Source organism: Musa acuminata, chromosome BXJ3-3 (assembly GCF_036884655.1).
Source record: "Musa acuminata AAA Group cultivar baxijiao chromosome BXJ3-3, Cavendish_Baxijiao_AAA, whole genome shotgun sequence".
NCBI lineage: Eukaryota > Viridiplantae > Streptophyta > Magnoliopsida > Zingiberales > Musaceae > Musa > Musa acuminata.
Window position 1 is genome coordinate 4,623,467 of NC_088351.1, and position 15,941 is coordinate 4,639,407.

The 15,941-nt window shown below is 39.9% G+C and overlaps 2 protein-coding genes across 2 annotated transcripts; one reads left to right on the plus strand and one right to left on the minus strand.

Annotated features, from left to right (window-relative positions):
* Positions 1–4,525: 4,525 nt before the first annotated feature.
* On the plus strand, positions 4,526–7,657 carry LOC135586858 (patatin-like protein 2). Its single transcript, XM_065142182.1, has 7 exons — positions 4,526–4,752; positions 5,099–5,280; positions 5,623–5,809; positions 6,389–6,550; positions 6,647–6,949; positions 7,224–7,396; positions 7,531–7,657. Exons 1-7 carry the CDS (start codon positions 4,624–4,626, stop codon positions 7,595–7,597), a joined length of 1,203 nt encoding a protein of 400 aa, XP_064998254.1. The 5' UTR covers positions 4,526–4,623; the 3' UTR covers positions 7,598–7,657.
* A 395-nt stretch (positions 7,658–8,052) lies between these two features.
* LOC103977527 (tuliposide A-converting enzyme 2, chloroplastic) lies at positions 8,053–9,337 on the minus strand. The gene has a single exon (XM_009393073.3). The coding sequence runs from the start codon at positions 9,227–9,229 to the stop codon at positions 8,267–8,269; it is 963 nt and encodes a 320-aa protein (XP_009391348.2). The 5' UTR covers positions 9,230–9,337; the 3' UTR covers positions 8,053–8,266.
* Positions 9,338–15,941: the final 6,604 nt, after the last annotated feature.

Here is a 15,941-nt window from a genome sequence, read left to right on the forward strand (position 1 = left end):
GTTGAATGGGTGGGGTATTTATAGGCCCCAACCCAATTCAAATTTGGAGCTCAAAACGATCACATCCCGGAATTCCGGGATCAGGCGGTTGCACCTCTTGACTGGAGAGGTGGCACCGCCTGGCAGAGCTCGAAGACTGAGCTCAGGCGATTGCACCTCTCTGCCAGAGCTCGAAGACTGAGCTCAGTGGTTGCATCGCCTGGCAGAGCTCGAAGTCTGAGCTCGGTGGTTGCATCACCTGGCAGAGCTCGAAACTGAGCTCAGGCTGATGCACCTCTCTGCCAGAGGTGGTTGCACCTCTCTGCCAGAGCTCGAAGACCGAGCTCAGGCGATGCATCTCCTGTCCAAAGAGGTTGCACCTCTCTGCCAGAGCTCGAAGACCGAGCTCGGTGGTTGCACCTCTTGGCAGAGCTCGAAACTTGAGCTCTGGTGGTGCTACCTCTTGACAGAGGAGGTTGCACCGCCCAGTCTCGCTTGGAGACTGAGCCCTGGGCGGTTGCACCTCTTGGCTGGGGCGGTTGCACCGCCCAGTCCCGCTGGAAGACATGGCCTGGGCGGTTGCACCGCCTGGCTGGGGCGGTTGCACCGCCCAGTCCCGCAGCCCTGGCGGTTGCACCTCCTGGCCTAGGCGGTTGCACCTCCTGGCCTAGGCGGTTGCACCGCCTGGTGCAATCAGGGTCCGAATGGTTCGCTCCATTCGGCCCAATTTGAATCTTCTCAGGGGCCCAATTGCCCCAAGATTAAGCTATTGGGATCACCTCCCATTTTCAAGCTTAATCATCGTGCTAACTACGATTAACTCTAAGACAACTTCTGCAGCTATGCTCCGATGCGTCAATCGCTTCTTCCGGCGAGTTTCCGGCGAACTTCCGTCGATCATCCGATAAACCCTCGGTGATCCTTCTGCGGACATCCGGCATACTCCTGGACTTTGCGACGATCCACTTGGCGAGTTCCGACGAGCTTCGCTTGGCAAGCTTCTGGACTTCTCGGATCTGTTCTCGCTGAACCTCCGACGACCGTCCGAACTTCCGTCGAACTCTCGAACTCCCAACGTGATCATGATCTTGACTCCGGCGCAACTCCTGCTGCTTGTCTAACTTTCATCGTAGTTAATCCTGCACAACAAAACAAAACTTCGATCGAGACAATTAATCCTAAGCAATTAACCAAGTTGTCCGACATGTCATTGGTCCCTCGACGCTTCGTCCGATTCTTCGGCGCATCGTCCTCTCCTGCAGCCTATTGCCCAATCGGCCAGTTGACCCCGCAAGTCCGATATCCTTGGCACAATACCCGCTCTTCTTGGCCCGATGCCCGAGTCCACGGCCCGAAGCCTTCTGTCGATACATTGACCGATCCACCGGCCCGACGTCCAATCTTCTGACATGTTCCTTCGGCACAACATAATTTTCCTGCTTTAATTGTCTCATCCTGATCGAAGCATCCTGCGTCACTCAAAACGCAGATTAAATCATAAACATATATCAAGTAGTTTCATCATCAAAATACGAGATTCAACATAGTCTTTCCTAATAATCAGCAAGATAGATAATATCTCCAATAAGTTATAGTTATAGCATGTCCACAATATATTCCATGCGAGCAACTTGAAAACATATCACTAAAATATACAAGACGCTTCCCCCACTAGAGCCTCCTATAAAAAGTGAGTTAAAATTATTTTAACGAATCATTAGATGAAGCTACTCAATAGAGTAGAACAAATCAAGTACTTATTGAAGTAATAATAACTTCCTAGGATATAAGCCAATTGAAAGTTGGAATACGCTTTACAACATGAAGAAGCAGCCCTCAAGACCTACCAACAAATGTCGATGAGGGCGTTGACACTTGGGAGGAGAATGTCATGAATAACCATTATGCACCTACAACATCTTCATCAATCGATCTATAAGCAAGAATCGTTTGAAGAGGTGCAGAGCGATAAAACTATCTTCAAATGGATAAGCTTTTGTGTGTTATAGTCTATTTTTTTAGGCTATAATGTAAAACAAAACGATAGCACCTCCCAGGTCACATAGAGTTAAATGGGGGTTTGGGATGATATTGAACGTTGATTAAATTTATAAGTTTATACGTAAAATCTATGAAAACTTACCAATATGTTCGACATTTTGTGAGCAATCGTTCGTGGACTTCGATTGTTTAATTAACTTCTAAAGTTCTTAATTTTTTTTCCTCTCTTACACAAAATATTTGCTAAATTACTTATAAAGTTATCCTTATGAGATGTCTAAGACTTTGTTCATTCTTTTGCAAGATGTAAGGACTTATTTAGTGCCAATCTTAGTAAAATATACTGCAAAGAATGTACTGAAAAATGAGAAGAATGTACTGCAAAAAGAGCTGGAAAATATAGCAGTCTTGGTTGGTTGACAAATGATGGTTCAAATCCATTGATAGATGCTTTAACCCATGATCGTCTTTCACCCATGCAAGCAGTGATATGGCAGACATATACATGTCTGTCGTCTTCGAAGCTGATCTAAGATCCAAGCATTCGTGAATTCAGATAAATTCTCTATAGAATTATGCCTCCCTATTTTATTCAGGTCACGAAGTATAACACAAGGATATCATAAGTTTTTTATGCATACATGAGAGAAGTAGGTACAAAGAAAGTAGGGTTTTTTTTTTTTTTTGCTCTAAATCATGATGCAAACTACCAAGAATTTAGATGAGTTCTCACTTTGTAAAAAATGATAAACATAATTACATATTATCTTTTTATTTTTATTTTCTCAACATCTTTATATATATATATATATATATATATATATATATATATGTATATATAAAGTAAGGAAGATTGTAACATCCTGATTTAGTCTTATGTCAGAAGTTAAAAGACTAAAATTGACTTATAATAATCTGATGAATATATTATTATTAAATTTTTTAAGTATATCAGGTCAATAATTTAAATTTAATGAAGTTAATAGGTTAATTATCCCATGATATCAAATTAACTATGATCGTTGATATTAGAATAATAATTTTAATTTGAAAATCTATTGAAGTATGAGATTTTAAGATTAGATTATTGGATGACCCAATTAATTTATGATATTTTAAAATTTGAGTTCACAGGTAGTGCAACAGAAGCATTTGGTATGAGATCAGACCGGAGAACTTATCATTTGACAATCATACTAGCTAGCTTAATATAATCGACACGCTAAATATTTTCATATATTTGGAGAGGGGTATGACCATAATTTATTCTTGTTACTCAACGCTGATGTAAGGGGTGATTTCTACTCTCATCTTAAAAAATAACAAAAAAATTAGAGCTTAATATCTCTCTTCTTCTCGACTATCATTCCTCTCTCAGTCAATTATTTACTACCTTCCAACTATTAAAAAGAAGAAAAAATCTAATTGATTAATTAAATCATTAAATAGTCCAAAAATTATTAATTTATTTATTTTCTAATAAATTATGTGACATTTAATAAATAAATATTTTGATATCTATGAAAATAAAATAAAAAATCAATTTATCATAACATAATTAATGTCTCCACACCAACTTTTTCTGAGCTAAAAAATATACTCTCTCTCTCAATATTTGGACACCAACCATTGAATATTATGAACAATCATATAGCAGATATATATAGTTTGATAGAACCATTTTGAATCTCCATAACACTGATAACAGGAAATAAGAATACGTTAGTATTAAATATCATACTATCTTGAAATTGAGGTTTAATAAAGATACGAAGAACTTTAATTACAGTTTGTTTCATGTCAAAAAAATAATTCTTGTGTAAAAACTCAGAAAACAATATATGCTGTCGTGAATTAAGCAAACTTATCTGATGGAGAAATAATCAAACCTCAAGGAAAGAAGATGGAAGCATGTCCGAGATCTCTTCCACCACAATCCACATTTAAGTTCATGAACTTATTGCTTGCTGATTCATTCGCGTCCTTCAGTCCAATTTCTTACACACTGATAGTGAGATTTCACCTTATGCAATTAATTTGACTACTCTATCATAGACACAATAGTTAAAAGACAAAGTCAAACACAAATTACTTGCAAATCACCACTTGAGCTTCTCATATAAGATATAAGAAGTATTCTAAACTCCTTTTTTGTGTATGATTAACATAAACATTTTGTAGCATTGCAGTTCAAGCCATCTAATCCCGCTATGATTCGGCAATTAATTTGACTGCCACTGTTTAGTCAACGCCTGGCAACCAGTCAACCACTGATAATGTTGATACAGTCAGACTAAACCATCTTCTATCTTCATAGTTGATCATCGAAGCTTTTCTCGAGCAATCACCATACAGCATTAGCATTGCAGACAACGTGATCTAAAATCGTAATGCAGACTTCTTCTAGGGTTTTAATGCCATCTTCCAACACTTGACCTGATCAAAAACAACACAGAAATTTCTCTTTACTGATTCCACGATATCACTGAAAAAAGCTCTATAAATTCTGCATGCACTCATGATATCTCTACATTGAACACTTTAGAACGAAACATCTACTTGTCACCCTTCCCTCATACCTTGCCTTCAAATTAACTCGATCGATCCATTACAAGCAATTCATTAAGGAGAACAACAATAACCATGACCTACATGAGTCAGATTCAATCTCCAGCCTGTGGAAACCTTGTTGCCGTACTTAGCATTGATGGAGGGGGGATTAGAGGAATTATTCCTGCTACCATCCTTACCTTCTTGGAGGAGAAGCTCCAGGTATAAACTCATGTGTCTTTCTGGTTTATGGTCAGGGATCATCTTCCAATATAAGTTGAGCAATTTTACTGTCATCATCATCATTATTATCTTTGCCTTTGATGCCTGGCTACATTTTAGCATCACAATTCTTTCGTTCCATCTTTTCTAAGACCAATATGCCTTGTTCTTCCATTCGTTCCTCGAGAGTGTTTCAAAAGCCAAAAGAAAGGTAGGAAGGAAATCACAACAGGAGGAGAAAAGGGACGCCGGATGGATTGAGCAAGTTAATGAGAATGTTATCTCCAAGTATCTAATGATTTTTCGTCTCTTTAATTCGTTCTATTTCTTTCTTGTGTGCTGACAGAATCTTGATGGAGAGGATGCAAGGCTTGCAGACTATTTTGATGTTATTTCAGGAACCAGCACCGGTGGCCTCGTGACCGCAATGCTAACTGCACCAAACGAGAAGAATAGGCCTCTCTTTGCAGCCAAGGACATCTTGTCCTTCTACGTGGATCACAGTCCCAAGATCTTCCCACAACCTTGGTATCGCAATCCAAACACCTTAGCTTATAATTGAAGTCTTCTGCACTATCTACCATCTCAGAAGAGGTCAACTATTAGTTTTGGTATGGCGGAAGGTCACTGAACAATTTAGATATGACTTGCTCGATCACAAAGATATATGATTTGTTCATATAAGACACAAAATGAATAAGGAGTTGTCGAAGTTGCTCAAGTCATGTTACATAAAAAGGAAAATATGCACAAATATTTACAGTGATTGTAAATTTGATCACCATCTTTTTGTCAGGAGAAAGAAAAACAGTAAATGAGGAACATAACGCAATCCACTCACCATATCTTACTTTAAATTCTTAGTTGCAGGGGAGCAATTGCTCGGGCCATTGAATCAATCCGTCGAATTTTGGGACCCAAGTACAACGGAGAGTACCTTCGTCATATTATTAGGGAAAGATTAGGGTGCTCGAAGTTGCACCAAGCATTGACGAACGTGGTGATACCTACTTTTGATATCAAGCAACTTCAACCTACCATCTTTTCCTCCTACAAGGTTCTTCCTTGCATGAAACACTTAACTATTTGCACATTGATTTCATTGTTTAGCATTTTGTCTAAGTGAACTTCCAAGATTGCCAAAAACACATAAAAACTGTGTTCTTTCAGTTCTTGAAGTTTTCTCTTCGTTCGTAACTTATGCAATAGTGAAAGAAAGAACAGATTTCGGCTCTTCCAGCTATAGTAGTTGTATGGAAAAAATAGTCAGTTTTTACAGCCAACTTTGTCAAGTTATAGGAGAAAGGAATAGGCCAACTTGGGGTTTGAACAAAGAAGCTGATTAACTTTTGAGTGTCATTTATGTAACCCAAGCCTGTAATTCCTTCAAAAATGTTTGACAGATTTGTTTAGTCAGGTTTGCATAACTTGGGGAGATGAATTATCCATCACAATCTCCATATGGTGATAGATTAGTGAAATCTCTAGACATGTTTGGTTGACAACAATCTTCTTTTGCATGGTTTATCCAAAACCACAAAATATCTTGCTAGGAATGATGCATTTTGCATGCACACTGCATCTTTAGGCTGCCTCGGTATGGCTCGAAGATTTGATTCCTAGTGACTGAATGCAGGCAAGAGATGATGAATTAATGGATGCTCAGCTATCTGATATCTGCATTAGCACATCTGCAGCACCAACCTACCTTCCTGCGCACTACTTCAAGACTAAAAACCACAAGGGAGAAGTGCGGGAATTCAACCTCATTGATGGCGGCGTTGCTGCAAATAATCCGGTATCGTACTAAATCTCTTTCACTTTTAACATGATGTGTTCGATAATTCTGTGCTAAACTAACCATTCTACCTTTTTCTTTCATCTTCAAATATAGACGTTGATCGCTCTTGGCGAAGTGAGAAAGGATCATTTTAGGAGGGATCCTGAAATCTTCTCATCAACCAAATCTATAGACTGTAGCAAGCTCTTGGTTCTTTCATTAGGCACCGGTATACCGAAGAATGAGAAGAAATATGATGCCAAAAGTGCAGGAAAATGGAGCATTCTTGGTTGGTTGATAAATGGTGGTTCAAATCCATTGATAGATGCTTTCACCCATGCAAGCAGTGACATGGTAGACATACACATCTCTGCGGTCTTCGAAGGCGATTTAGAATCCAACTATTTGAGAATTCAGGTAAATTGTCTCTCTATTTTATTCAGGTCACCAAGTATAACAAGTTCTTTATCCATACTTGATGTGTTATAAGATGGATAATCTTTTTCAAGCATTGCCATAAAAGAAGTAGGTTCAAAGAAAGCAGGGTTCTTTTGTTGCTGTAGATCATGGTGAAACCTACCAAGAAATTAGATAGGTTCTCACTCAGTAAAAAATGATCAACATAATTGCAGATTATCTCCTTTTGTTATTCTCAACATACTTACAGTTCTTCAGGTGATTTGTAAACCAGGATGATACGTTGGAGGGGCCATTATCCTCTGTTGACATCTCCACAAAGGAAAATTTAGAGAATCTAGTGAAAGCTGGCAAAAAGCTACTAAAGAAACCTGTTTCAAGAGTTAACCTTGAGACAGGTGACTATGAGATTGTAGGCAAGAAAAGCAATGAAGAAGCTCTTACAGAGTGAGTTTCAGCATCTGCTAGAATTATGTTAAATGAATAAATATGATTCATACTGAATCTTATTTTAGACATGATCTTGTAAAGTTTGTTGCTCATATGGGAGTGTCATAAAAGTTTGTTCGAATTGATTGCAGGTTTGCAATGAAACTTTCTCAAGAACGAAAGCAGAGGATGCTGGGATCATCATCTCCAAGAACTTGATCTTTGTGCATGCCATATCATGAGTAGATCCTGTGTGGTGCTGTGTGTCAGGTAGATAGTCTTTTGGTTCTTTTGATATTTGTATATGCTTGTAGCTTCTGCATTGCAATTATTTTATTCTTTCTAATAATTGGTTGTATTTATATTCTTTCCAATAAATGGGCTAATCACCCTATATTATTCTTAGAAACAATAGTTTATTCTGGGATTCATTTTTAGCTCTAGATGCTTCTCCAATTCTTCTCCTCTCATATCAGTTGCAAGGATACAAGTGCAGCCTAAAATCTTTGTTCTATCCAGATGTCTGTGAAGGAAACTTAAATATATCATCATCCAAGTTCATGAATCTGATGATAGCAGCAACATACAACTATGCCATTGCTGTGTTTGACAGTGCAGAAAGTGCTTTTCTATCTTCAGACCTTCAGATATCAATGGCCAGATGAATCAAAAAGTGGAAGAATATAAATATTCCATTGCTGCAGATGATGGGATTCATCATCTTCCTTACCATACTCATCAAACAGCTGAAGAGCATATCATTAACACAATCATTGATACGCCTCCCTCGACACTACAGCTACTGTCATAGATAGAGACCATATCTAATGACAGCTTGCATCGATGGAGCAAATGCTTTATTGACTCACGACTGATAAGAAGAACACTTCAGTCTCGGTTGAGAAAGGCAACCAAGCGATCCATGAAGGCCAAAGCCTTGTCGGAAGCAGGATTGTCGAGGTGGAAGACATGCCCCTCCCCGTCTGTCTCGACCATCTCCGCCTCACCTCCCCACCCGCTCGCCTTCAGCCCATCGTAGTACGCCCTGCCTCTTTCCCTCAGCAGGTCGTCCCCCGCCACCTCCACCAGCACGCGCTCGCAGGCCAGCCCCTTCAGCCCCGGCGCCCCCTCCGCCAGCGGGTTGATCAGCGTGTCGTCCATCCCCGTCGTCCCGGGGCACACCAGCCTCCACAGCCTCTCCGATTTCTCTCTCGTCTCCCTGTCCCTCGTCTCCGATCCCACCGGCTCCTCCCCCCAGAAGTAGGGATGTATCAGCGCCGCCCCTTTGATCCTCGCGCCGGTCCCCAATCCGCTGATCCCCGCTAAGCGGGCCACGTGGTGGGCTATGTTGGCCCCGGCGCTGTCGCCCGACACGAACAAGCGGCCCAAGTCCCCGTGCTCCGCCAGCCAGCTCTCCTCGCCGCCGTCAGCGTGCGACGCGACCCACCGGAGCGCCGCCAGCGAATCGTGGTAGGCAGTGGGCAGCGGATGCTCGGGCGCCAGACGGTAGCAGACCGACACCGCGATCACCTTGGCCTTGGCCACCAGGGAGTTGAGGAAGCTGGTATACCTCGAGGAGAAGGGCGACTCGATGCAGAAGCCGCCGCCGTGGTAGTAGACGAGCACCGGCAGCTTAGCGTGCGGGAGGCAGGAGACATCAGGGAGGAAGAGACGGGCGGAGATGCCGGCGTTCGGGTCGATGACCACGTCCTTGGACGCGACGCCGGTGTCCGAGTCGACACCAGCGGGGACGACGTCGTCGCCGGTAAGGCGCTCGAAGCGGCCGCTCTTGTAGACGCGGACGATGGAGAAGAGCTCGACGTCGACTTCGGCGTCGCGATCCGTTGCCATTGCTAGCGGAGGAAGGGCAAAGCGATAAGGTGTGGTAGGGGACAGATCATCATATTGGAAGAAGTGAAGCTGGATTTACTTTATTTATTTGTTTTATTGGAATCCAACTCGGTGCTTCTGCAGATCTACAACTAACCGGAATCGACACCTACCTAGATCGGCATGATTTAGTGACCTTGATTTGTCCAGAGGTTAGAAACATGTTCTTCTTCTTGATATGTCCATGTACTATGACTCAGACTGAGGTAAGTTCAGAACCACAATGGCAGCTCAGCCAAGTCAAAGCCGTCGTAACTCAGCTGTTCCTTGTTTGGCATGATTTAGGTGACCTTGATACGTCCAGTAGATTAGAAGCGTGTCCGTCAGTTCAGACTGAGACAAGTCAAGAAGGGTATGGTATCTCAGCAAAGCTAAGTATATTGTAGCCTAGTCGCTCTCCGTTGCAGTTTGATACTCGACCTGCAATGGACTCCGTCAATCTAGCAAATACCGTCAAAAAAAGAAATTGATCGATTACTAAGACCATTACTAATAGAAAAATAATAATGTGATCAAGAATATCCTTATACGAGGTAGTATCAGTGTTAGGTGATCGAACACTTTGTGGTGTCCAATTTAAGACTCCTATGATGCCCAAATTTCGGAAGAAAAGTCTCCTCTACACGAGCTGATTATTTCTTCCTATTGTACCCACGCAAGAAGCATGATACAACTAATTTTGTATAAGGCATAAGGCTAAGGCTTATCTCAATGAGTCATTGTATGCTCATCTAAAGGATGATAATAGAGTCACACAGGATGAGGGGATGGACTAAGTTAGGTTAAATGACTATTCCCTCCTTGATAAAACAAAAATATATCTCTTTTGCCATCCTTTGTTACAAGTTAGTGTCTTCTTGACTTTATAACCATAGCAAATAAAGAAAAAATATATTAAACCCTTAAAACACATTATAATAAGTGAGTAATGGGGTTACCATTGGGATAATGCAGAGCCTTCGACCCAACGGAAGCCACCAAATAGCACAAAGAGCTCGATGTCATCCGAGCAACAAGAACTTCTAACATTGAAAAGTCTTGATAAAGAAAAGAAAGGTTGAAGGGGGGAGAATGAAGGCTTGGTGCAAAGATAGAGATATGACTTGTAGAATCGATCATCAGATCGAGCAATAATTAGCTTGAACTCGATGGATATATGGAAGGTATCCATAATATTATCCACATCAGAGGCCGAGACCATTGAGTCAAACTCAATCGAGCCCGTTGAGGGTGGCAAAGCTCTACTACCTAAGAGATTCACCTCCAAAGGTGTGATCTCTCTCGAAACAACAACTTTGACCCCTTTGGAGGAGAAGGATATTTTCCTTGTTGACACCGAAAGTTATGACGAAATTGCTGATTCATTTAACTCTCAATCGGTGGAAAAGAAAGAAAAGCTAGAAGGCATTGGAATCTTGAGTTATCCCAAGCAAACAAGATTAGCATGGTATTTATAGGGGTCAAATGTGACTCTTGAGTTATCCAAAGCAAATGTTTGGATGGTCATCGTTTGAGTAGTGGATAGTGTGGTGTCACCACAATGATCGAGAATTATATGAATCATCATAACGATCTTTTAGAATCCCTGATGGTTTAGGTAATCGACATGTGTACCATCATAACATGCTAGGTATCAGATTTGGACAGGCATTAGATGATGATCAAACCGTATGCTTATGGGTGAGAAAAGTAGTGATGATATCTCATGGGTACATACAAGACGTGAAGAGAAAGCCACCATCTTAAATAGTAAATCATTTAAGCCTAAAGCCAACAACATAATCAACATGGTTCGAAGTATTCTCTACGATAACATTACCAACACAATTTGAAGTGCTATCTATGACTACAACATAGCTAACACTACCTAAAATGCCCTATATGATAATAGCATAACTAGCATAACCTAAAGCACCATCTACGATAATACCATGATCGATACGATCTAAAACACTCTCAAACAATGACAACATGATCAACACAACCTAAAGCATTCTCTACGACGATAACGTGGTCGACATGGCCCAAAGCACTCTCTATGATAATGGCAGAGCCCAAAATGAGTCTCCTAATAATGAGGCAACTCGATTAACTTAATCTACACCCTCTACATATAAGTTTAAGAATAACTTTTACTAGTGTTAGTAGCTTATTGAAAGTTTTATCACACATTGACCCACTACACTTATTCCAAGGAAGGCATATGATAGGGAACCAGTAACATGATTGACACCTTAATATTACATAGCGAATACTTCAGTGCTACGTGGCCAATATCTCAAGGCAACATCCATGATACTTCCATCATATGTAGCTAATGCAACGATTTAATGCAACATAATTCCACCTGGATAAAAAAAAAAGAAACTATCCCAATTATGATTCACATATTTGAGTATAATCGTCTTAAAGTCATACTATAAAAAGGCTTCTCATGTACATTCCAAAAGATAAAAAAGATTTATCGTTCGGCTAGTGCTCTCAACGCCTCGTTAGCATCTCAACTCCCCAAGTTAATTTAAATATTAGCATACCCTTAACATAATTTTACAGTGTACCCACACTTAGATTTACAATATTTAAAATCTTATCTACTAGTACGTTGGGTTCAGCCTGGACAAATTTGGACCATCAGCCCAAATCAAAGAAATCAAGAGAGAATGATCAGTGAGAGTAACAGTGAGCGTGCAGCGTGCAGCGTGCGGCGAGCGGCGAGCATAGAAAAGAGGAGAGAGAAATAAAAAGAGAAAGATTATGTTTTTGAGTTTTCTGCTTGACGATCGGTGGTCAAACGTTGTCAGTTTCGGCCCAAATTTTATGTGGAGAATCCTTGCAGCAAACTCTACAATCCTAACGGTGTTGATCTGCAGTTTACCCTCTCTAAGGTATTTTCCTACGATATTTACTCTGTGAGACCTAGAATTCTCTTTTGAGAAGATCCAAAGATATGCTATTCTTGAGCCATGATCTATGATCTTGATGTTACTCTGATCCTCTAGTTATTCTAGAGAAGACCTACTGTAAACCTGTTATCATTATTATTGATAGTGGAAGTTTGAGGTGGACTGCGGTCCCGTGGTTTTTCCCACATTGGGTTTTCCACGTTAAAAAGATTTGGTCTCACTGTGTGATTGATTTATTGCTCTATTGTTTATGTTGTGCTGATTGATTTAGCATTTTGATATCAAGTTGGTATTTTGATGAGGAACCTATTTTGATACACAAAGAGGGAAAAGAATTATTCCGCATTAACAGGTTTCTTCCCAACAAGTGGTATCAGAGCATCAGGTTGTTTGGTGCTAGTTTTCTTGTGTGATTGAAATGGAGTCAGATGGTATGATTAAATTGAACTCATCAAATTATTCCACTTGGAGACGTCTGATGGAAGATTTGCTCTATTGCAAAGATTTATATAAGCCTATCAAGGTTAAAGATAAACCTTCTACTATGGACGATGAAGAATGAGAAGTTAACATAGAAAAGCTATTGCCTATATTAGAAGATGGATGGATATAAACTTGCATGAGCATATTTCAGATGAAATCAGAGCTGATGTTGTTTGGCAAAGGTTAGAAAATCTCTTTGCGAAAAAGACAGTGGGAAATAGAATTTCTCTCCTCAGAAGGCTTGTAAATTTGAAGTATAAAGATGGTGGTAACATTGTTGAGCACATAAGCCTATTTCAGAGTCTTGCAAACAAGTTGGTTGCTATGAAAATGAATATAGATGATGAGATGCAGGGATTATTACTTCTCAGCTCTTTACCAGAAAGTTGGGAAACGTATGTTGTGACTATTTGTAACTCCACGCCAGAGGGGACTCTAACCATAGATATGGTTAAAGACAGTTTGCTAAATGAAGATGCCAGAAGGAAAGAATAGGGTGAATCTTCTTCTGGTGCATTTGTTACTGAAAAACAAGAAAGACGTGGAAGAAGTCATAGCAGAAATCCATATGGTTATAGAGGAAGATCCAAGTCTAGAAGAGATATCAAATGTTTTCATTGTAATAGGCCAGGTCACATGAAGAAAGAGTATAGGTTTTGGAAGCGAGAACAGAATGAAATGAAGAAAAATGAAAAAGAGACCAATACAGTTGCTGCTGAAGGTAATATCACTATTGTTTGTGATGAAGGTTGTGTTAGCCTTGTAGCTCAGGACAGTAATTGGGTAATTGACTCTGGTGCTTCATTTCATGTCACTTCTCATGGTGATTTCTTTAGATCTTACACTGCTGGTGATTTTGGTAATGTTAGAATGGGAAACAGTGGTACATCTAAGATTATGAGTATTGGAGATATTTTCTTGGAGACCAGTATTGGGAGCAAATTGATACTCAAAGATGTAAGGCATGTTCCAGATATTCGTCTTAACTTGATATCTACAGGTAGACTTGATGATGAGGGTTTTGCACATTATTTTGGTGAAAGTAAATGGAAACTCATTAAAGGTTCTCTAATTGTGGCAAAAGGAAAGAAGATTAACTCTTTTTATGTCATGGAAGCTAAGCTACACAAAGGAGAGATTAATGCAATTCGAAAAGGTGAAAGTATAGATCTTTGGCATAAGAGGCTTGGACATATCAGCGAGAAGGGACTTCAAACTCTTGCTAGAAAGCAGTTCTTACCAGAGTTGCAAGGTACATCTCTTAAATCTTGTGATCATTGCTTAGCTGGAAAAACACATAGAGTTGCATTTCAGACATATCCATCATCTAGAAGATCTGATGTTATTGATTTAGTTCATACTGATGTTTGTACTATGCAAACTAGAACTCTTAGAGGTGCTCTTTATTTTGTTACTTTTATTGATGACCATTCTAGAAAAGTGTGGGCTTTTGCTTTGAAATCTAAAGACCAGGTACTCGATGCTTTCAAGGAGTTTCATGTCAATGTTGAAATAGAAACTGGTAGAAAGCTAAAGTGTGTTCGATCAGATAATGGTGGCGAGTACAAGGGTCCTTTTGAGAATTATTGCAGGTTTCATGGTATCAGGCTTGAGAAAACAATTCCTAAAACTCCTCAGCAGAACGGTGTGGCAGAAAGGATGAACAGAACCATTGAAGAAAGGATTAGGTGTATGCTTTCCCATGCCAAGTTACCAAAGTCATTTTGGGGGAGGCTATGAGAACTACAATTGACCTGATAAATCTTTCTCCATCAGTTCCTCTGCAAGGTGATGTTCCAGAGAGAGTATGGAGAGGAAAAGATATATCTTATAATCATTTGAAAGTCTTTGGGTGTAAAGCATTTGTTTATATTCCCAAAGATGAGAGGTCCAAGCTTGATAATAAGACAAAAGCATGTATCTTCTTGGGATATGGTCATGAAGAGTTTGGGTACAGATTATGGGATCCAGTGAACAAGAAGATTATTAGAAGCAGAGATGTTGTGTTTCTTGAAGACCAATTGTTTGATGATGGTGATAATGTTGAGAAGCCAGAAACCTTTGTTTATATTCCTTGGAGTTTGGGTCCAGTTCCTTCACATGTAGTTCATGATGATCATGGGGGAGATAAACAAGAAGATTGTGGTGAGAATACTAGTGATGATACACCTACAGTTGATAATGCTGAACCAACTGAACAAGCACCTCCACCACCAGTTGAGATTCCATTGAGAAGATCCACTAGAGAGCGACAACCCTCTACCAGATATCCTCCACATGAGTATGTTATGCTTACTGACGGGGGAGAGTCAGAAACTTACCAAGAAGCTATTCTACATGAGAATAAGAGTGAGTAGGTTAAAGCCATGCAAGAAGAGATGAGATCCTTGCTTGAGAACCACACCTATGACTTGGTAAAGCTGCCGAAAGAGAAGAAAGCTCTCAAGAATAAGTGGGTTTATAAATTGAAGACTGAAAATAATAGCTCACAACAAAGATACAAGGCACGACTAGTTGTGAAATGATTCAGTCAGAAGAAAGGTATTGACTTTGAAGAAATATTTTCTCCGGTTGTGAAAATGTCCTCTATCCGAGTTGTTCTTGGTTTGGCTGCCCGCTTGAATTTAGAAGTTGAGCAACTTGATGTAAAAATAGTATTTCTTCATGGTGACTTAGAAGAAGAAATTTACATGGAGCAACCAGAAGGTTTCAAAGTCAAGGGAAAATAAAATCTGGTATGTAAGCTTAGGAAAAGCTTATATGGACTCAAACAGGCACCTAGACAGTGGTACAAGAAGTTTGATTCCTTTATGATGAGCCAAGGGTATGATAGAACCACATCCGATCATTGTGTGTTTATGAAAAAAATTTCAGATGATGATTTTATTATTTTACTGCTATATGTTGATGATATGTTGATTGTTGGCTATGATGTTGGAAAAATTGAAAAGCTTAAAAGAGAGCTAAGTAAGTCTTTTGCTTGGCATAAAGATTCTTCGTAATAGGAAGAAAAGGAAGATTTGGCTATCTCAGGAGACTTACATTGAAAAGGTTCTTGAAAGATTCAACATGAGTAAAGCCAAAGCAGTTTGTTCTCCACTTGCAGGTCATTTCAAGCTGAGTTCAAAACAATGTCCTACAAGTGAGAAAGAAAAAGAAGAAATATCCAGAGTGCCTTACTCATCTGCAGTAGGCAGTTTGATGTATGATATGGTTTGTACTAGGCCAGATATAGCTCATGCAGTTGGAGTTGTTAGCCGATTTCTCTCAAATCTTGGAAAGGAACA

Bases quoted from the DNA above. Each gene is read 5' to 3' on its own strand.
- LOC135586858 (XM_065142182.1), top strand. From the start codon at position 4,624: ATGACCTACATGAGTCAGATTCAATCTCCAGCCTGTGGAAACCTTGTT. The intron at 6,950-7,223 runs GTAAATTGTCTC...TTTGTAAACCAG, and splicing joins CCAACTATTTGAGAATTCAG to GATGATACGTTGGAGGGGCC. The intron at 7,397-7,530 runs GTGAGTTTCAGC...AATTGATTGCAG, and splicing joins AATGAAGAAGCTCTTACAGA to GTTTGCAATGAAACTTTCTC.
- LOC103977527 (XM_009393073.3), bottom strand. From the start codon at position 9,229: ATGGCAACGGATCGCGACGCCGAAGTCGACGTCGAGCTCTTCTCCATC.